Source organism: Salarias fasciatus, chromosome 9 (genome assembly GCF_902148845.1).
Source record: "Salarias fasciatus chromosome 9, fSalaFa1.1, whole genome shotgun sequence".
NCBI lineage: Eukaryota > Metazoa > Chordata > Actinopteri > Blenniiformes > Blenniidae > Salarias > Salarias fasciatus.
Genome location: NC_043753.1, coordinates 18,882,309 through 18,903,482, shown reverse-complemented (window position 1 = coordinate 18,903,482; position 21,174 = coordinate 18,882,309). Strand labels below are relative to the sequence as shown.

The 21,174-nt window shown below is 46.2% G+C and overlaps 1 protein-coding gene across 5 annotated transcripts in view; it reads right to left on the bottom strand.

The window, feature by feature from the left end:
• Nucleotides 1–19,397, bottom strand: part of smarcd3b (SWI/SNF related BAF chromatin remodeling complex subunit D3b) — a 36,475-nt gene extending 17,078 nt beyond the window's left edge. For 2 of the 5 annotated variants that reach the window (XM_030099529.1, XM_030099530.1), the window contains exon 1: nucleotides 7,458–7,853. In XM_030099529.1, the coding sequence (XP_029955389.1) occupies nucleotides 7,458–7,535 (78 nt within the window). In that variant the 5' untranslated portion in view covers nucleotides 7,536–7,853. Of the gene's footprint in view, nucleotides 1–7,457; nucleotides 7,856–19,121 lie in introns of those variants that run through there. The other 3 variants (XM_030099528.1, XM_030099527.1, XM_030099526.1) reach the window with 3 other exon arrangements.
• Between the last annotated feature and the right edge of the window lie 1,777 nt (nucleotides 19,398–21,174).

The window sequence follows — 21,174 nt, the reverse complement described above, 5'->3', positions numbered from 1 at the left end:
TCTCAAAACGCCGACTGCAGACTCACACCGCTCCAGATTCTACCTCTGGGAGCACAAATGAAGTTTCTATTGAGGAAATACGCAGCGTGTCATTCAGGAAACTTTAAATCATTCTCAAGCAATCTGCTCCAAAATCTGCTCTTTTTTGTCTCTTGTTTAACAACACTGGCGCTAATTTCCATTAAATACCAGAAACAAGAGCAGCTGAACTGAGAACAATCACAAATTATCTTTTTTTTTTCTGACTTGTTTTCCTTTTTTTTTAATTTTTTGTTTTCTTGTCATCTTGAAACAAAAAAATCCGCTTTGGCAGCTGAAAAATAGACTAAATTGAGATGCTTCTCAGCAGGCAAACACACACTGTCTCACACACACACACACACACACACACACACACACACACACACACACACACACACACACACACAAATGAATAATGAAGGAAAAAAAAGGAAAGAAGCCTCCCGAACAATGCAAACAGTGTCAGAGGCGGCGGTCTCGCCCTCCCGTCCTGACGCATGGGAACAACTGGGGAAGGCTCACCTGTGCCTGTCACTCCCATGACAACAGCTGCCTCCCGCCTCGCTTTATTGTCTGAAACGGAGCGGGAGGGAAAGAAGGAAAAAAAACAAAAAAAAAAAAACGAATAAAGCGCCTGCCTTCATCCGGAGTCCAGACCTCCCAGCGTTTGTAACAGTCTCCAGCAGAAACACAGAGAATAACCAGACCTCTGATTAAAATTAAAACACTTTTTACTCTTCAGTGCGCCGCTCCAGCACCTCAAAATATATGGAAGTATTCAAACTCTAATCATACGCCGATTCATTGACAGCGGCTGTAAACACCCAAACAAACAGCGCCTCTCACACTCCAAGGTCCCGGGTGGAAATCATTTCTCGTATATGTGGAGAAAACACTTCACAAACTGTATTGAATTTCAAAACCGTTCTCAATTAAATACAGAAAACTGAGTGAAGCGTGAAGCCATGCTGGGAGGAACTGAGTGGAGTTTGCATGTTCTCCCTGGGTGTGAGAGGGTTTTGACAAACTCTTCCCTTCAGCACGTGCTCATCGGCAGGCGATGGAGACGCTGACCCCGCCACTAGAGGACAGACCGCTCTGCGCCGCCTTAATCAACCCGACTGACAAACTCCACCTGTAAAGGACGAGGGCTGCTCCGACCGGAAATTAAAAGACACCAATTAGCCTGAAAAGCACTGAATATCCAGACATCCTTTCAAGTTTTTTGAAGACGCCGTGCTGTTTTCTCCAGGATTAGACGGGAAACTTGATACGTGAAACAGACGGACCGCTTCAGCGGATCTCACTTTGGAAAACGAGCTGAAACCTCAAATCCTGCAGGAGAAGGCTGATCGCACTGCTTCCTGCGAACAGGGTCACTTTTGGGCAGTTTGATCGATACGGCGCATCGTGTTCAATCCTTACATTTAAAACAGCTTACACACAGATAAATGACTTTCCAATTAAATGAGATGAAAAGGTCTGTTTCTTTTCAAGATGCAGAGTTAGAAATATATGTTGGAATAAATTATGACAGTGCGCTCAGAATATGCACTTATGCTTTAATGTCGTATTTGAAATGGATGGAAAGGCGGTGTGTAAATACAGCTGTTTCACCTTGGGTGAAGCCGCTCGCAATCCCAGAACAAATGAATGTGTAAATATGAAAATCCTTGTGACATAAAGTACGCGATTCCTCTCTGTCTTCTAATTATTCAAAGCAGGGCGTGTATGGAGTCAGATATGTGTCTTCTAATGGTCTTGTTTTGTGTAAAGTGGAGACTTTTTTTATTATTGCTGCAAAAAATGTAAATCCATTTATGAGGCACTAAGTGGATTTCTCTTTGAGTCTGGTAAATTATTCACATAAATCACACAGAGGTTTGTTTTTAAATGTGTTTTCACCAAAGTAAAGCCTTCTTTTGTGGAAAAAGTGTAGTTCTGGTGAGTTCAGGTCAGCCTGAAGCCTTTTCTAGTGAAGCTGCTCTGGGTTTATCCTGCCTGGAGGTCTTATTTTACGGTCCGGACTTCACCCGTTTTCCACTTTCAATACATTCAGAGGTCAGTAGGTAGGTTTTTTTCTCTGCCCTGCAGTCTGTTCTCTCTCCTCTCCGTCCACTCTCTGGATCGCTGTGAAGCTTGTGATCTGCAGAATATGGATGAGCTGATATATCAGCCGCTTTGGATCCGCAGACATTTCATTCCTTGTTTGTTTAGGACATGTTGTAATTGCTGCTATACAAACAAAAAAGGAAACGAACCGAATTTTAATCAAACCTGCAAAATTCCAAAACACTGCTAATAATGGCTGAATGACGGAGAACTCGAACGCCTGGGAGGCTGCTTCTAATCTCACCTGTGCCTCCATTCTTCGACCAACCGCCACGTTCACAAAGTGAATTCGCGAACACGTCTGAGCTGATCTTTAGACCGTCCACAAACAGGCTGCAGACAAACAAAGCGCCGGCCGATAATCAGCAGGGAGAAGGGGCACAATAGCGGAACCAGATATTGAAGTTGCGCCGAAATGCAAATGCGTGTGTTCACAAGCAGATTTAATAACCCCCAAACAGATTATTGCCGCGTACGACAGGCCGGGGGGCTGACGTATTATGTGCCCTTTGAAACGGACCAGGCAGAGATCCAGCGATAAGAGGCTGGAGCAGACGCGGCTGTCACTCCGGCGGGGAGCCGGCCGGCGGAGGGGGGAGGGGACGCCGGGGGTCGCAGCCACTGAGGGGTCTGCGAGCAGGAGAGGATAAAACAGCATATGGCCGGGGCCTCCTGCTCCTGTGTTGTCACCTTGTGGAGTCTTAAGAGGCTCCTTCCTTTACTGTCTGCTTCCTGGACAATAACAGGCTTCAGACAGCACACACACACACACACACACACATACACACACACTATCAGCTCCGCTGTCTGGAGAATTCCAGCCTCCCAAATAACAGATACAGAAAACCATAGATGGATAATGTAAATCCACACACACACACACGCGCACACACACACGAGCGGCACTCTATAATCTGACCTGCTGAACCGACTCCAACACTCTGCCCGGAGCTCTGCCAGCCAGCCAGCAATCGAATCTGCCATGTGGATGGATATCTGAGAAGTGTGTTGGCATCCCTGGGAAGGCTGGAGGGATTTGAAGAGGCCAAACTTAACCCACACCGAACTAAACATATGAATCTGTGGGCTGCTACATGAATGGCCCCTCAAAAAGCTTCGATCGCAGCCCTGAAAGCTAATAAAAACCGAGGATGAGGTTCCTTCGGCGGGATGCATTTTATATCCACTTCACTGTCACAAAATCAATGCCTACTTTTTGTTACTGCGCTGCCAAATCATCCGCTTTTGATGCGACACTGAAAGCTCTGAGTGCAGCAACAATAATAAATCAACATACAAAATTGGGATTTTTTTTTTTATTTTTTTTTTTACTAAAATGTTGCTTTCAAATGTTTATTTCGAGCCCGTAATCACGGAAATGAATTAGAATGTGTTTGTTGGCTTTCAGTACAATGTTGCGTGTGTTTTATCTAATAAAGCTTCTTCACTCTGAACACCGCTTTGATTCTTACCTCTGGAGTGGAGGTCTGCCGCTGGTTCGTGATCAAAGAGGAAATAATCAACAAGATTTCTATTAAAATAGATGAAATACGCATCTTGACCCTCAAACAGAACCCGGAGAATCTGGATCGCGGACCCGGTGAGCTTGATTTATTTAGCATCTCCGTTAACTACACTGAAGTTTAGCTGTGATGGAACTCAGGCGGCTGAAGAGACGAAATGACTCCGAACAGAGCTGGATTTTTCAGGAGTTTTTCAGTGGAGTCTTTGCTTTTTGCTCAGATTTATTTGCTTCTTGAGAGTTTCAGTGTGTGTAAATTCAATGGCAACACTTACAGGAGACACAACTCCATGAACTTTTGATGAATCAATCCTCTGAAAATGTGAGACGAATTAAATTTTAACCCCTTAATTACAAGCTAAACCCCATTTTTAGCATCTTCGCGATGTGTCTTATTGTTTGATTCACATCTGAATCTGGCCGGCATATTCATCGAAAGCAGAAATGAAACTTATTCCCAGTGTTTTATTTAAATGTATTAGCAGAAAGTTATGTCTATAAGCTGACAGCAAACTCCAGAAAAATGCCAAGGCGACGTCCTCGAATGTTTTGTTTTGTCTGACCAAAAACCTCAACAAGCTGAAAGAAAAGCTGCAAATCTTCACGCTTCACAAGCTAGAGAGTATCAAATAAAAATCAGAAATTTGTGCACATTTGATCTAGATAAATCGTAAACTTGAGAACAGTATTCTGCAGCTGACGCTCGCTCTGTATCCTCCAAACGGCAAACTGCAGACAGTTTTCGTGTTGACGAACTCTTTGGCGGCGAGTCGCTTCAATGATCGTGGCAACAAGGTCTATGGCTCATCCAGGGGAAGCGGGGCTTTGTGTTTGGAGAGTCAAGTGGCCGCAGAGGTGGTTTTTGTCCAACGCTGTGATGGCAAAGCCTGAACTTCTCTCACCTCTTCAGCCTCGACGCAGAGGCCAAAATCTGAAAAAGTGATTTCTCACAGCTGAAACTATTCGCATGACTCGGCATCAACCGAGACACATTGTTTTGTTTTTTTTTTGACTATCCTTCTGTAGCTCGTGTTATTATCTATTTGAAGAGTTGATGAAACGTCCAGATGAGTTCATTCCTCTCCTGCCTGTCAGTTCAGTCCTCCAACTGAAACTGGAGTGGCCAGAACGCGGCGACCTCCAGGAGCGACTTCGCTTTCTGCACTACGTCTCGGGCGCGTGAATACATCTGCGGCCGTTTGTTTTCGCGCGTGCACCGAGAGGAAGGAAGACGTCACGGCTCGCCACGGGCGAACAATACTCGCCTTCATATCCCCCGAGTGTAAATATTTCTCCGTTCTTGCAGAACGCACGGCGAGAAAACGTGCCGCAAACTATTACCGACCAGATTTTTTTCCATCTTAAAACGTGTGGGGAGACAAAGAGGGGGGTGAAGAAAAAAAAAAAAAAGCAGGAGAGAAAATAAGCGGGGGGAAATATTTGGCTTGGAGCGGGCCGAGCCTCATCAAGGTTAATTGGTCTGTTGAGAGGACACGCTCATCTGGCTCATCAATCACCTGCTCCATTGTTTCCTAAAGTCTGTCTCGGTGCGCCGGAGCCCCTGTAATGACCGCTCCTGTCACAGAGACAATACCTCATCTCGTTACAGTGTATAAATCTCGCCGGTGTCGCCGCGCCCGACGTCAGCGCTGATTAAAATGGAGTTAGGTCCGAAACCTCAACTCCATCAAACAAAGTTGTGGGACTTTGAGGCATAAAAAAAAAAAAAAAAATCTTTGACAAACACCCGCTGTCAGTCTCCCCGACCTTCTGGGCGTACTTGAGGAGGTGAGGAGGAGACGCCAAGTTTGAGGATCAGAGAGAGAGAGTTCAGCAGAGGGCAGGGACGACGGTGTCTATTTATGAGAGCAGCAAGGCCGCCATTGATCACTTCCTTCATTAATCCTTTGGAAATCAGCCCAAAACTGAATGAAAATGTTTAAATGTTCACACAGAAAAACGGCTGCCAGACGCTTCTTTGTTGCAACTCATTGATTCCGAGATTTGACTTTAATGTTGCTACAATAAACATTTAATCAGCTTCGGTTTGATTAATCGTTTGAGCTCCAGCTTCGATCCCGGGCAGCACGAGACGAGCTGAAGGTGGTTCAAGTAGATTTTAGATGAAATAATAAACACAATTGGATTTTCCTTGTAAAATACTGTATATTTTCACCTCTTCTGTCTTCAACTATTGATTAAGGAACCTACCAAGCCAAAGCCTGAGATGAAAATATTCCATATATGACTGTTTTTGATATCAATCATGTGGCAAATTCAAGTAAATCGTGAATAAATGAACTAATAGATAATAAAGCCTCAGAGGAGGAACTAATATTCTGTTTCTGGATTGTGAAACTTGGCTTTGTCAAGATGTTGAAACCTGAATTAGCACAATTTACTTCTTTTTTTCCTTCATTTTCAAGCATCATCGTCTGTCCCAGACTGCAGGGTTTCCTTCAACAGGATGGTTACTAAATATCTTTCATTCCAAAAGAGTCCATGTATCAAACACGATGTCTGAACTCTGCTTTTCCCTTCACGTCTTGTCGTTTCCGGTATTAGAGTGAGAAAACAGCCCAGTCTAGACCGTTAGCAGACCGGACAATGGAGATAACAAGAACAAATATTTGTGGAATTTTGGAAACAAAAATCTCTGTTTCCAACATTGCTGCTTCGGAGATCTGCTGTCATTTGAAGGTACAACCTCAAGTTTGCATGGGCGGTAAAGACGAAGCTAAATCGGAATGAAAATAATCGCCAAGCAGGAATAAATATTTGAAATATAAAAGGGAAACGGGACTTCTAAAGAGACAGAAGCACATGGCGTCATGCTGAGGGTCATGGGTCTTTTTTAGCCAAATGTGCGAAAAGTTCCAACATGATGGAGAATTTCACTTCGCCCTTGAAATCCATTCTTCACTCGTCACCAAAACAAACCACTCGTGAGCCCGGTGCGCCGTTTATTAAAGCGCACGGTAACAGTTGCCTAACCTCTAACCGGCAGCCACACTTCACTTGACATTTCGCGCTCGCTCCACATGAATGGGCCGATTGTTCTGAGTGACTTCCAGGATTCTGGCCGCCTGCCTCTCCTCCATCCACCACACTACGTCCTCTCTCTTTTTTCAAAATCGCCTCGTGACCTTACAGGTTCAAATGCTTCCACCGAACGACGCGCCAGCAGCCAGGAAAGGCTGCTGGGACCGTGTTGTTTTGAGTGGACTCGTCATTTCCCCCCTCTGTCTGTGACTCCCAGAGAAGCATGCTCAGTCTGCTCCTCTCTTAGCCAAAGGGGGAGCTGGCTGCTTTTTTTTTTTCCTCCTCCTGCTGCTGCTGTTGCTGCTCAGCTTCTATTTCTACAGATTTCCTTTTTTTTAATATATAAATATCTATGTGAGCGCATGTTAGAAATCCTCTGCTCCTCAACCATGCCCCATCCATCCATCCATGCATCCATCCATCCATCCATCCACGCTGCTCCACTTCTCAAGCCGTCTCCTAACAGGCTGGGATCCAGCGAGCGGCGGGGAGGGAGGAGGAGGAGGAGGAAGAGGAGGAGGAGGAGGAGGGGGGGGGGGGGCTGGAAATAACCTTCACATGGCCAGCTTTTACCCAGCTATCTCTCACACACAGACCGCCACTGCTGCTGCTGCTGCTGCTGCTGCTGAGGCTGCGCCGACTCATGCACACACACACACATACACACACACATACACACACACACGTACACACAGACGCACACACGGATGCATGCCAGAGCCCAGCTCCCTTCACGGGAAAGACGGACAGCGCCACTCACCACTCCATGGACCAGGAACTCAAACAGTTTGCTCTTGGTGGCTTTCCTGGCTCCCCCCGCCGTCTCCTCCGTAGCCATTTGCTCAGTCCCCTCCGCTCACCCTGCTACGTCTCCCCTCTCCTTCTTTTGTCTTTCCCTCTCCCTTCTCCCAGCCTCCGGTTCCCCTCCCCTGCTCCACTTTCCTTCTCTTTGTGCTCTCCTTTTCAGCACTGCCTGTCCCTGACTCTCCTTCTCTCTCTCTCTCTCTCTCTCTCTCTCACCCTCTCTCTTCCCTCCCTCTCCCTCTGTTTTGAATGTGCAGCAGGGCCGTGTCTCTCACTGTGTCTCGCTCACTTTTTAGTTGAGCTGCCTTTCAGGAGCCCTGCACGTCGCTTGGAGGTGGGGGTGGTGGTGTAGAGAGGGGAGGGAGAGAGAGAGAGAGAGAGAGAGAGGCAGAGAGAGAGAGAGAGAGAAGCCATGCGGGGGTCTGGCAGGGGGGTTTCAGCCAGCCCACCATGCCGCTCCCCTGCACAGCTGTTGCATTCCTTTGGTAGATAAGGGCATGCAGCTCAGTGAGGCTGCCATTTGGTCTGAGCCGAGAGGGGGGCTGGGGAGCTTCCAGCGGGTTAGCCATTCCTCCAGCACCCCCCCCCCCCCCCCCCCCCCCCCCTCGCCTGTAGTGACCAAGAGGAGGCAACAGCCGGCTCACACACTGCTCAGTCTGGACTCATTCTCAAAAAAAAAAAGGAACACTGGGCTCTTAAAGGAGCCACGCCGCATATCATTAACGCACGTGTAAACTGCCAGACATGACAGTAACGGAGGGCAAGTCAAAGCCCGGCCACTTCCGAGGGTTTCTAACACGCCTGTGCACTCCGAAACCTCTTCACAGAAAGCGAAAGGCCAAAGTCAAGAGCACCTTCACTTCCTGCGCCTCTGCCAAGGCGCACTCGCGGCGGGCTACAGCCGTTTCCTCCGGCTGCCTCATTAGCTTTTACCTTTCACCCAGTGGTCGTCTCCGGCAGGCCGCGCTCCGGCCGCCGCTACACTGTCATGGCAAACAAACAGGCGGCCTGGACGGCCAGGTGACTGCATGTGTCACTTGGCACGTGTCATTAGGCTGGGCTGTGATTTCTCTCAGTCCGACTTCAGTAACCATCACCACAAAATTCAGAAAGATATGAGAACTCAAAAAATAAAAACAAACAGAGGAATATAAGAGTTACAGAGGAGCGGTAAATCGAGTTGTTTCTGTTTCCCCGTGTTGTCTCACAGTCTAATTACACACAGGCGTGATCCCTTGCCCATCGGCACGCAGGTCATCATTACTCCGACTAACACCAGGCCAGAAGATTACGACTCTCCAGCCGGCTCCTCATCCTCCCCCGTCTCCTCCTTCCTCCTCCAGTCAGACCAGAGGAGTGAAATATTCATGAGGTTATTTGAATGACAAAGGAGGTGAAGTGGGGCACATTCAAAAAGGGGGGCTTGGCTTCGCGGCACGTGAAGGCAAATTGTCACAGTTATTGTTTCGTGTGGTGCGGGTGCAAGAAAAGGGTGGAACAGTGTCGACGCACGTGTCAAAGTATGAAAAAAAAAAAACAATCTTCAGAGAGTTTGAACAGTCAATTAACGCCGGATCTGTTCTTCACTCCTCGCCCTCACGGAGCAAGTTTGAGGTTATCAAACCAGCCGGAATGACAAGACCGACCGTAACGCCGCGCAATCATCATGTGGACAGCTGCTCACCGGGTCTGTGACCTCTAGTTCAGAGGTCATGACCTTCTGGAGGATGAACTGCGCCTCAGAGTGGGACACACGCTCGTCTTACACACACGAGGGAGGAGAGGGGAAAAGCAGCAGCGGTACGAAAAAACTCCCAGACTCCCCTCACAGTTCTTATAATGAAGATATTGATCATAAAATATGGACCCTGCCGCTCTCCTGACAGGCCACGGCGTTAGTCTGCTTACTGGTGACACCTGCTGGTCACATGAGGGTACTGCCGCTTTCAGTCGGCAGCGTTTTAAAGGCGCCTGAAGCTTCGCCGCCTTCCCGCTCCCTCGATCCATCTTCCCCGCAGTCAAAAGCAGCGGCGGAGTCAGTCCTTGCTCCGACAGGAGGTCAGCCTTGCTCTACACAGCACGTTATGTAAAATGTGTTAATCACACACGCACTCAAAGGCGCGCGCGTCTTCACTCCTCTTTGCAAGGTTAAAAAGCTCGGCTCGGAGGAGCGCGAGCTCGCCCGCACTGATCGGGAGGCTTGTGCCAATCTCCCGTTCCTCCAGCAACGACACGTGGGCGTTCAAGGATAACAAAGAGAGCTCCGGCAGCCCGGGCGGCCATGCTGGAGAGCAGGCGGGAGTGCAGGAGTACCCCCTGCTGGAGCCCCACCGGCTCCCTCACCAAAGCCAGTCAGGCTCACCAAATGGCCATGTCCAGCGTGTAGCCGGCAGGGGGGGCAGAGGGGGGCTGAGGGGGGCAGAGGGGGGCTGGCAGGGGGTAAGGGAGCTGCAGCAGTGTTATTAATGACCAAGAGGGGGAGCAAACAAGCATTCTGAGGTGGCCAGAGTGCCTGAAAATAATAAATCCCTATCAGGACACAGTGAAAATATCAAACCACAGCAGCACGTGAGGTACAGAGAAATACTGTTTAACAGCTGAGTTATTTTTTAAATTCTCTAAGCGGGTTTATTTCCTCAGATTCTTGCAAATATTTTTTTTGGTAAAAAGCTACACTTCCATATTTGGCCACAGGAGGGAGACAGAGAGCTCCCGACACATGCAACACAAGGCAGGAACCAAAAATCAGACTGCTGTCTGCTGTGCAATAAATAGCAGCTGCTCCATCAACCCCTCAACAAAGGAGAGATCCCAGCAAATACTACCAGCATTCATTCATTCATTGATTCACGTAAGCCTCGATAAAACCTAAACAATGATAATATCATGTCTCAGAGTGAAGAATAATAGTTTTAATACAACCAAAATAATTTAGTCCCCTCGTCCACAACACACACCTCTGTGTTCATAGAAGCAGTAAACGCTTTCACACAAATCAGTATCAATAAAAACACACAAAACACAGAACTATACTTCTGCTAGTTTCATTTAATCTAAAATATTGAATAAGTATATATAGTCTGAAACTGTCATCAGCCGAGTTCATACATTTCATTTATATTTAGGACATTCAGAATAAATTCAGTCCTAGAAACTACATGCTTGAAAAGAATAATTTCCCAGCCTTGGCCTCCATTCGTCTCATTTTGTCAAGATTTCTGCTCAAGAATCAAATGTAAAGTATAAAACTGGGAAAGGAGTAACCCTGACGCTCAGATCATCTCTGTTAACACCCCTCCTCTGTCATGGCCACACAGGAGCACAGCCCCTCTGAAAACTAATAACGTGCACGTTTTGGCTCAATATAAGTCATATTAATATTTGTGTTGGCAGTTACTGTATAAATATTTCCTGTGAGATATAGGGAGTTAAAGCTCAGTAACATTATGCCTGCTTTTAAATAGTCAAACTTTGACTTCATTTTTTTTATTTAAATCAAGCTGTTTGTTGACCTGATCAGATTTAGACATTCAAAAGCTGAAAGATGACTTTTTTCCAGATGTGCAAAGGCAAAAGAAAGTTGAAAAAAATAAAACCCTACTTGAAATGTTCAAAAAAAGCTTTGTGTTGATATGAGAAGGAAAGGAAACTATTTGTGAATTGGAGCCGGAATCGTTGAATTCTTTCAAAGAATCCTCATGAAGAGGGTCAAATACGAGGAAAGCCGAGAGAAAATCTTTTTCTTTGATTCAAGACGCAGTGACTTTCCTGGCATATGAGTTCATATCCAAACAAAACTGACCAATAACCTCTTCAATACAATCTAACATTAAGAAATTAAGTAATGTGAATGTCGTCCTTTTCTCTCAGATCTCTGCATTGACTATTCACCTCACTCAGCTTCTAAACGTGATGTGCAGCCTTTTGATTTTCATCGCGGCCTCGCAGACGTCACCGTTTACACGAAGCCGAAATAAAGGAACGAAAGAGGAAATCCTCAGCGGAGTGGTTTTGGCCTTGAATTCTACAACCGCCTCACAGAAAGAGAAAAAGGGAATGTTGTCAAGAGAAAAAAACTCCACTCCGAAGTCTCTCCTTGGGCTCCCAGCGGCGGCGTTTACATACCAGAAATCATGAACCTGCCCTCGTCAACATTATTGTCGCAGACAGATGGGGCGCACAAGGGGGAATACAGACTGTACCGAGGGCACGAGGGGAAGTCTGATTCCCTCCCACCGCTGGGCCCCTCGACTCCCTTTCTTCACTTTAAGAGCTGCAGACAAAACCCAGCTCAAGCTGCTTAAAGGCCAGAGCTCTCGGAAAGCTACTCAATGGCCGTCAGCCGGCATCAAAGAGATTGTACAAAGCACGCGGGCCCGCACCTTCGCCGAGCGCGGATTAGGGAGCAGGGAAGTACATTTCGGCAGTGATTTCTTGCGGCTAGGCATATGTAATGAGGAGGAACCTGCAGAGAAAGAGAGAGAAGTCTCCCCCGACAGAGCATCTGTTGATATTTGGTGATCAAAGTGATTCTGTACAATGCGGTGCGAGGCGGCGAAGGCTCGCACAAAGACGCACTCTTCCTGCGGATATTTCTGTTGTTGTTAAGCACCTCACCTAAGAAGGCGCAGATAAGGAGTTTAGACTCGACCTTGGCTTTCAGGGGTCTGTTTGGGACAAAGCATCTCTATCCGGGCGCCGCTTCACGCTTGGGCTCCCGCCGCTCAGAAAGAGGCAGGCATTGTGGGAGCAGATGGAAAGACGACGCAGCCGTAATGAGCCAAGTTTCCCTCCCGCGAGCGGCAACGCGAGATCGCCGGGACCAGCCCGGAGCGCTACCTGCTCCCGGGCATTTCCTGTTTGCTGTAGCCATGACGACGGGATAATCTGCCCCCGCGCCGGGGCCCGGCGACCAATCAGGGCAGAGCGACGCCGACTTCGGCGACTTCAAAACTGGAGCAGCAGCTGGTGAGCTGAGAAGGGGAACTATTTCAGAGACGAACTGTAAAGAGCGAGAAAGCAGGGAGCGAGAAAAGGCTTGGGCTGGCTGGGTTAGTCACGGCTGAGGTCGACGGGGTCAACGCTGACACAAACACGGCGAGAGAGAGAGAGAGAGAAGAAAAAACGAGCTCTCACATAAAACTCCACCGGATGAAATATAAAAACTGGCAGGACAGTCTGAGTAATTCCTCCAGCTCCAGCTCCCTCGCTCCTCTCTACCCTCGTCTTTCCTACACCGCATCCAAAAGCTGCGCCGGCCTCCATCCTTCAGCACCACTCTGCCCGCTCAGGATGGGAGACGGAGGCGACAGATCCAGGGCAGAACCGATACGAGACGGAGCGGCACGCCGCCATGTCTGCTCTTCGGTCAGGAGATGAGATGAAGAGGCGATTATTCAGCGAAATGCAGCAAGGTTTCCAAAAACCTTCACCGAACCGTTCATTCACGCAGCTGCAGCACAAACAAAAACATTCACCTATTTGAATAAAACTTAATAAATACATGTTTTGTGCAGCATACGTAGACTTTACTTATCGTTCTTTGAACATTTGTTTTCATGGAGGAGCCAGATGAGGATTCTGGGAAAACCTTATGTTGAAAGTAACCTTCTCTTTCTTGTGTGTGTGTGTTTTTTTTAAAGATTGGCAGGTTCTTATTTTTAGAAAAATCGATGCTGCTCTCTGCGACTCCGCTGTACCAGTGAAACACGAGACCCAAAGACTGGGATCTCACATCGTACAATACGATCACATAAACGCACGATTTAACAGTTTGTGTGGCGTCTTTGGGAGCAATGCTGCATTCAGGGACCATTAACATGTCGATGCAACAGTGTGTGGTGCCTTCAAAGTCCAGAGAGGATTTCATCGCTGAACACTACAAGCTTCAAATCAGTTAAAACACCAAATGTGGTTTTCCCCAAATTCGTTTCAGCAAGACGATGATCTTCGTCGTACAAAAAGGAAAAACAAACATCAGAAACGATGTAGTTTCACTGACAGGCCCCAAAGAAGCAACGAGTAGGAACAAGCAAACGAAAACACACTGCGGAGGTGTCGCAATCCTTAAAATGAGGACAACACAAATCATTAAGTTGATATTTAGTCCTAAATAAAGTATATAGTGCAAAAACCAGAGCTTAAATTGATTCAATGACTAATTGAAAATGGGAGACGACTGATTGTATTTTCAGCTCACAAGCTTCAGACAGAAATGGAGCGATTTGGAAACGTTGCAAGACGACGTCGTGGGAACTAAACGCAAAGAACAGCTTCCATTAGAGATGAGGACGTGTTATAATCTGGCCTGAACAGCTACTTTAAAGCCCAATAAGAATTCAATTTGATGTCAGGAGACACGGAAAACATGTTTTCAGACCATAATTTGGTTCAGATCAGAAGACGGAATACATTTCTATTTCATTTGAATGAGTTTTTTAAGTTTTAGTCGGAAGACTTTATGCATGAGTTAGCTCACAAACGGCTTGAGAAAAACATTTGCATCGCAAGTTATTATGAAAAGCTACAAATACACACTTGTTCATAAAGATGTGCTGTAGATAAAGCCCACACTGCGGCTCGGTCTACCACTTCCTGAAAATCACTTCGCTGCCTCCCCCAACTATAAATAATTAAGAACTTTTGCAGCCAAAATGGCACATTGACATTTATTCACATTTATAAGTGTGAACAGCAGCTCTGCTATCCACACACACACACACACACACACACACACACACACACACACTGCAGCTCGTGTATGTTCGACTGCACCAAACTCCACACACAGCACGGCGCGGTATCGAGCGCCAGCGTCTAATTGGGTCAAACCAGCCGCTCGGTGAACTGCAGCACCGTCAGGACCCAGACGGTTTGTCTTCCAGCCCTGAGCACAATCTCATTACCTGCATTACAAATGGGAGTAATAAACGTCTGAAAAAGCAATATACAAGAATCCAAAACACACACACACACACACACACACACACACACACACACACACACACACACACACATACATCAAGTGAGGGCTTCAGGTAAGATAACAGTGATGAAAAAAAAAAAAAGAAAGAGAGAAAAGGTTGATAATCTGTTGGTGGCCAGAGAGGGCCACATGTGAAATTAGGTTACAAAGCGCTCTACTTAAAATCTATAATCTGGCAGTGGAGATGATGCAGGTCCACAGAGCTGAGTGAAAATGCAGTTTGGAGGGAAATTAATCTTTATTTCTGGTGTTTGAGAGAACTGTGTGCCGCATAAAACATGCATGAAAGCTTTAATTTATTTCCTCTGAGGGGATAACCAGCTTTGCATTTATTGTTTCTAATTGCAAAAACTGAGAGTATTCAGCTTAAAAAAAAAAAAAAAAGAAATAATGCAAAATACAGAAAAATAGCAAATCTTCACATTTCAGCTCAAGTGATTTTCTCCCATTAATCCTGATAATAAATAACTTAATGATGGAAATCACACTTTGTTCCAGCTCCGCTGGACAATAAAATCATTAATTTCTCCAAGTTTAACAGGAAGCTCGTTTGTTTCCGGGGTAACAAACAGAAATCGAGCCAACACATTCCTCATCAGCCACCACCCCCCTCCAAAAAAAAAAAAAAAAAAAAAAAAGAAAGGAAAAAGAAAAGGAAAGGAAGTGCTCCATTGTCCATTTATCCCTGCAAATAACACAAAACACAAAGCCAGCGAGCATTTAATTGGGCGACCTACTATTTAGGAAACAGAGCCAGTGTGTGTGTGTGTGTGTGTGTGTGTGTGTGTGTGTGTGTGTGTGTGTGTGTGCTTCCAGTCCAATGAATCGGTCTCACTGCAGGAGGTGTGAGAAACAGTGCGAAAAAGAAGTTTGACAAACTCAGGAGAAGCTCTGATGGACCTTGATGCGTGTCCCAATGTGAATTTCAGACATGAGTGAACAGGGAGACTGAGGTGTGTGTGTGTGTGTGTGTGTGTGTGTGTGTGTGTGTGTGTGTGTGTGTGTGTGTGCCAGGTCCAGCATTCAGAGGGCTGTATAAAGGAGCTGGTCCTCTCTGATCCCCGATCAGACCTCAGAAGCTGGGATGGCACCGTGCATACTAATGGCTCACTTCTTTATCCTGAGGGAGGATCTGTGCCAGGAGCTCGTTCAGGGAAGACTGCAGTTTAAACTGGGCTATTCTGGTTCCGGGGACCTATTTTTTTTTTTTTCCTTTTAACAGAAAATGTGAGCTTCTAAAGGCCTCCTTCTACTCACAGTCAGTGAAAGTCAAAAAAATGGAGAAGCTCCTGTGAAATGTGTGTATCTTACATGGAAAAAGTCAGTGGAAATATGAAGGAAATCACTTCTGAGGGATGGAATCCATGGAAAAACTAACACGTGCACGCAACCATTTTTCCTAAATACCACAGTTATGCAATGCTGTGCGGAGACGGTTTGCACCCAAGCGCCTGAATACGACTTTTGAGCGCCGTCAAAATGAAGAACATCTGATAGCGCCGGAGAATCGGCAAGGAGCTGAGTCACCAAGTCCTCCATAAGTCAACACAAGACATAAAAGTCAGAGCGGGAAGGAAACGGAGAGTGGAGGAGGGGGTGGAGGGGGGTGTGGAGAGGCTTCGACGAGCACATTTACAGTTATTATATAAACACCTCGGTAAAGAGAAGCCCGGATCCAGCACGGTGACACAGCCAGATGACGGCAGCATAATTAAACAGTTTATTAACGTTTTAACATGACGATGAATTAAATTAAAGGCCGCAACGCTGTGTGTACGTGAGATCTAATTAGTACAAGGTTTAATGAAAACGGGAAATTATTTAATTTTCACCCAGGGTGCCTATTAGACGCAGCGTCTGCCTCAGCTTTCTGCCGGAGATCCGGCTGTTCTCACGGCGTTTCCGATTCAGTCTGTTTACTGACTGATAAAAACGAAGCTTTGGCTAAAACTGGTTACCTTTAATAGGTTGGCTACTTGTTAACTGGAGATGTTAATATCTCTCCAGTTCCCAGAGGGAAACTCAGGGCTTTGGATTGCTGCTGCAGAGGGACTGACGTTACTCAACATGACAGCAGTTTAATGTAAAAGTTAGGAGATGCTCTCAATCCATGCATAAATAAGTCATTTTCATCTTATTTTTGCTCTTACTCCTCGACATAAATGACTACTTTCTCTCTCAACATTTCAGTGAACCAGACTGAATTTCCTCCTGGGCGATGTGTGATGATGACCGGATCACTTCTCTGGACTCTCATTTCAGCAATAAAGCAGGGTTTCTCATTTCATAACACTTCAATTTTACTTTTTGCTAAAGTAATCACGACTCATGTGAGCGCTGTTTACTCATTTATTATCACTGCTAATCAGAAAAGTGAGGTTTGAAGCCCCACAGCAGCCAAAATCACCACAAACAGCTAAAGGCCGGACCGGGCCAAACGGCCCTTTCAGTCGTGAAGGCTTCAGATCTGAGGTCTATACAACGATCGCATTTCCACCTGCAGCAGCTCGGCTTTCACTCCGCGGACAATACGTCAATTATTCACACAGAGCAGATCGAACCACACAGGAAGCTGCCACACAGAACGCCTCGCGAATCGGGCCGTTTTCAAAAAAATGACATCTGGGATCGTGTTTCGCGTCAGCACTGCGAGGTTATTTCATACCTGGAGACTACGGGGTACGAGTTAGAAACACAAACAAGAAGGAAGAACGACTGAAAACAACTCACATGCTGCGAAAAAACCCTCCTAGAGCAAACTCACAGCTGGCATGAAGAGAAAGAGCACTGCTAAGAATCAGAGTACATAAGAATGATTTCAAATCACCAACATTCAGACGATATGAATCGACATGCTGGGAAAATAGTCCAGCTTACCTCTAAAATCCACACATCACATCCCGATAAAGTCACATATAGCCTTTAATCATGAAAATGTATTTGCTTGTCTAATTTCTGAAGCTTACAACCAAATAATCTAACAACTGATTCAGTTAAAAATGCATCACAGTATAACCAGATGGATGGATGGATGGATGGATGGATGGATGGATGAACGGATGGATGGATGCTGTAGGCCTTCCTGGATGGACAACAGAAAGCTTTTGAGGCCTAAAGAAAATATCTGGAGTTCTGAGGAATACTGATAAGAAGAAGCAATGAGTGATGTTGAAATAGTGAAATAAAACAGTTTTACAATCAAATACTTTTATAAATCTAAAGGAGACCAATTGAAATGATTGAAAAAGTTTCAGTGACAGACCATAAAGCTGTAACAACATGACAGTGGCAGACTAGCTACAGATACTTGTCAGATATGTCGGTCTTGGTGTTACAGTGTAAATAAAACATCAGGAAGTCCAGAATCCAACTAAAAGTTACTACCTGTGAGACGAAGCATGTGTGGCACGAGGGAGGCCCAAAGCGGTCCCTGTAACAACTCCTGTAAAAGTTGATGAGGGTGTGTGCAGATAATGGGAATATTTACCATGCTGTGTGCAGAGTTACGGTTACTTTTCATTCAGTGCCTCTCCAAAAAGGAAACTATTCCTTTAACAAAGACGATAATGGCTCCTTTGTGAGGGCAGGCCGCAGTCAGAGACGAGACTCAGTTCCAGCCGTAGTGAATATGTTGCTGACTCCAGCTTTACTACAAAAATTAGATTTTCCTTGGGATCAGCAGAAGCAGATCTGGCTTCAGCTGAGCCCCCCCCCCTCCCCCTCCCCTCCACCCCCCCTGCTGCTGCTGCTGCCCCACCTCCCGCCAGCAGATTAACACACTGAAATTGAAACTTTTCCTGCAACATCTAACACAGGCTGGCACACTTGTGGTGATGGAGGTGGGTGGGGGGAATTTGAACGTGTGCAACGTTTTCGTGTCTGTGTGTGTCAAAGCGGGGGAGGCATCTAAAAAAAAAAAAAAAAAAAAAAAAAAAAAAAAAGGAGGGGAGGGGAGAAGAAGAGGGGTAATGGATTAAAGGCATGCGTTAAAAAAAAAAAAGGATGGATGGTCCGCACTGCACTCTGTCTGCGTGCATCTCCTCTGCTCTCCGCTCCTCAAGTGTCTGTTTCCCACACCAGTCAAGGTTAACAAGCCGCGCTGGCTGGTGTCTGCGTCGGCTGCAAAACGGGGAGGGGTGGGGTGGGGGGGGGGGGGGGGGGGGGGGGGGGGGTGGAGGTGGAGGAGGGAATGGGGGGGGGGGGGGGCGCGGAGGGGTGAGGTGGTGCTGCAACTATACACTGGCTGAGCCGCCGTGTGATGATGCAGACGGGCGACTGGAGCCTGAAATTGTTCCCAAAAACCGAACCACATCATCCCCACCGAGCAGCGCCTGAGCGCCGCGCCGCGCGCCTCCGAACCAGCCCCGGGAAAAAAATTAAAAAAAAATAATAACCACGAGGTGCAAATGTGGAAATTCAGCCAGCAGAAAAGAATAGGGAAAAAAACGCACAATAAATTAGAGGCAAAAAAAAAAAAACTCCGGTGCGCACTGATCCGGCGGCACATCAAAGGAAATGTAGAAAGGATAGTTGTAATGGTGGATGAGGACACACGCACACACACACGCACGGGCAAAGTGATGAGGAATAAAACAAACGCGCTCATGTAACACAAGGTAGCAGAAGCGTCCATACCTTTCTCTCCATCACTATGCGCTTTTTTTTTTATTATTTTTTTTTTTTTAGGGCTACTCAACAACAGCAACTGTCGGAGGTGTCTCTGAGGAGCTGTCCGGTCGGTCCGGCGCGGCGTGCGGCTTCCCCCCTCAACTTCCTCACGGCGTTCACACAGCGGCGTCTATCCCTCTCACTTCCCCATTACTGGACAGCTAAGGCGACTTATTAGCGCTGGCCTGTGGGACGCCGAGCCGGGGATGGAGCCAGAGCCCGGATTGGCGAAGCCTTGTTCGGAAGGCAGCAGGAGCGCAGGCGCGGTCTCTGCTGGAGAGTCGATATAATGAAAAATCACCAGCGGCAGGGAGTGTCAGCAAATTATCCCCAACACACACTCCATTTCCCTTCTTATTTTTCTCTTTTTTTGGGGGGGGGAGGAAAAGCAGTGTTTGTTGAAATGAAAAGACAGAAATGTGAGATTCGCCTCATCCTGCGCGCAGTAAATGTTGATTTTATTGTAATATTTGGGAGCAGCGGAGGAACAAAGAGACGCAGGTTCAAACCTGTTCACAGCAACAAAGGAGCAGGAGCAGCTCCCTAAACACAAAAACAGAGCTGGACCACTTTCTGAGCAACATCACATCATGGCTCACTGGAACACACAAACAAACAAACAGAAAGAAACCGTGAACCATTTTCTCTGATTTTTGATGTTTGGAAAAATTTCTTCACCTTATATTTTGAATTTCACCTTTTCATATAATTTTTTATAAATATTATTTGTGTATGTGTGTGGTTTTAAAGAAACGATGGCACTGGAGAACCTCCCAGGTAGTTTTTCAAAAAACATGCATGTGATGTAACTGGTGACCCTAAATGTCCCATCAGGACACTTTCACTGTTGCCTTTGTACCTGGAAGATAACGCTGTCACCTCCTTTTTCCAAAAACACATCAGAGAGAGGACTTCATATTCTGCTCAGGTTTCTATGAACCTGTTTTGAGCATCTTCCCCTCTCATCGTGATGAGCAAGACCACCGCCACACACAGCATCCCTCCTCAAATGTATCACATTTTCATGTTGACTCAGGTGTTTCTCACACAGCAGTCTACCACCAGGTTACCACAGCGATGACCCCGGGCTGCCGGCGGTCTGCAGTGACCCAGACAGGAGCCCAAGGACACGGTGTAAAAATAGTGGCGAGTCCAGGCGTGATTTAAAACGAGAGGCTTCCTGAAGAAAACACGTCGCCAGACCGTCGCTGCACTTTGAGTGTGACGAATGCTGCATAAATAAGACTACTAAGAGGTTATTGGTAGATTTGGTGACAAACAAACATGGCGGCAAAACACTTTCCATGATTTGAAACTGATTTCTAAAGCACAGAACGAAATTTTATTGTTTCCTGAAATTTGGCACCGAAGCTGCAGCTGCATGCAGATCATAAAGATTAATTCACAAAGAGATTTAGTCATGAAAGTCTCATCATAGTGCTTGAGGCAAAAGTATAAAACATGTAACATGGCTTCACTTTCCTTTTTTTAAGTATGAAGCAGTTGTTTTTGCATTTTTTTCTATTTTATCTTTAAATAAAATTTCATCTGATGAATTTTTCATTGTTTTTTTTTTCCAATATAAAAGAACAGGATTCTATTGGTTTGTCACTGTTGTGTCTCTTAAATGCCCTTTTACCCATAAATAAATCAATGACTATTTTATTAATGCTTGAAAAGACAAATACAAACCACCTAATGTTTGATTTGTAATGTGAAACCAGCACATATCTGTTGTTTCCCTGCTCGGACACATCAATCCGTCTCTGTTAATGAGGAATTATTCATCTGACTCAGGTGTGTCGAAGCAGAAAAACATGTAAATGATGCAGAGCAGTAAGCAGAAGCTCATCTTTTATTTAATGGGGGGATTTAAGATGAAATGCGCTTTGTGCCGTCTGAATAAAAACCTCCAGTGTCCACCGAGCGGCTGGTTTCTCTCACATCAGCACATTAGTCACTTCTGAGTCAGCGCCTGAACCCTCTCCACCTGAGCGGCTGCAGCAGCAGCAGCGAGCAT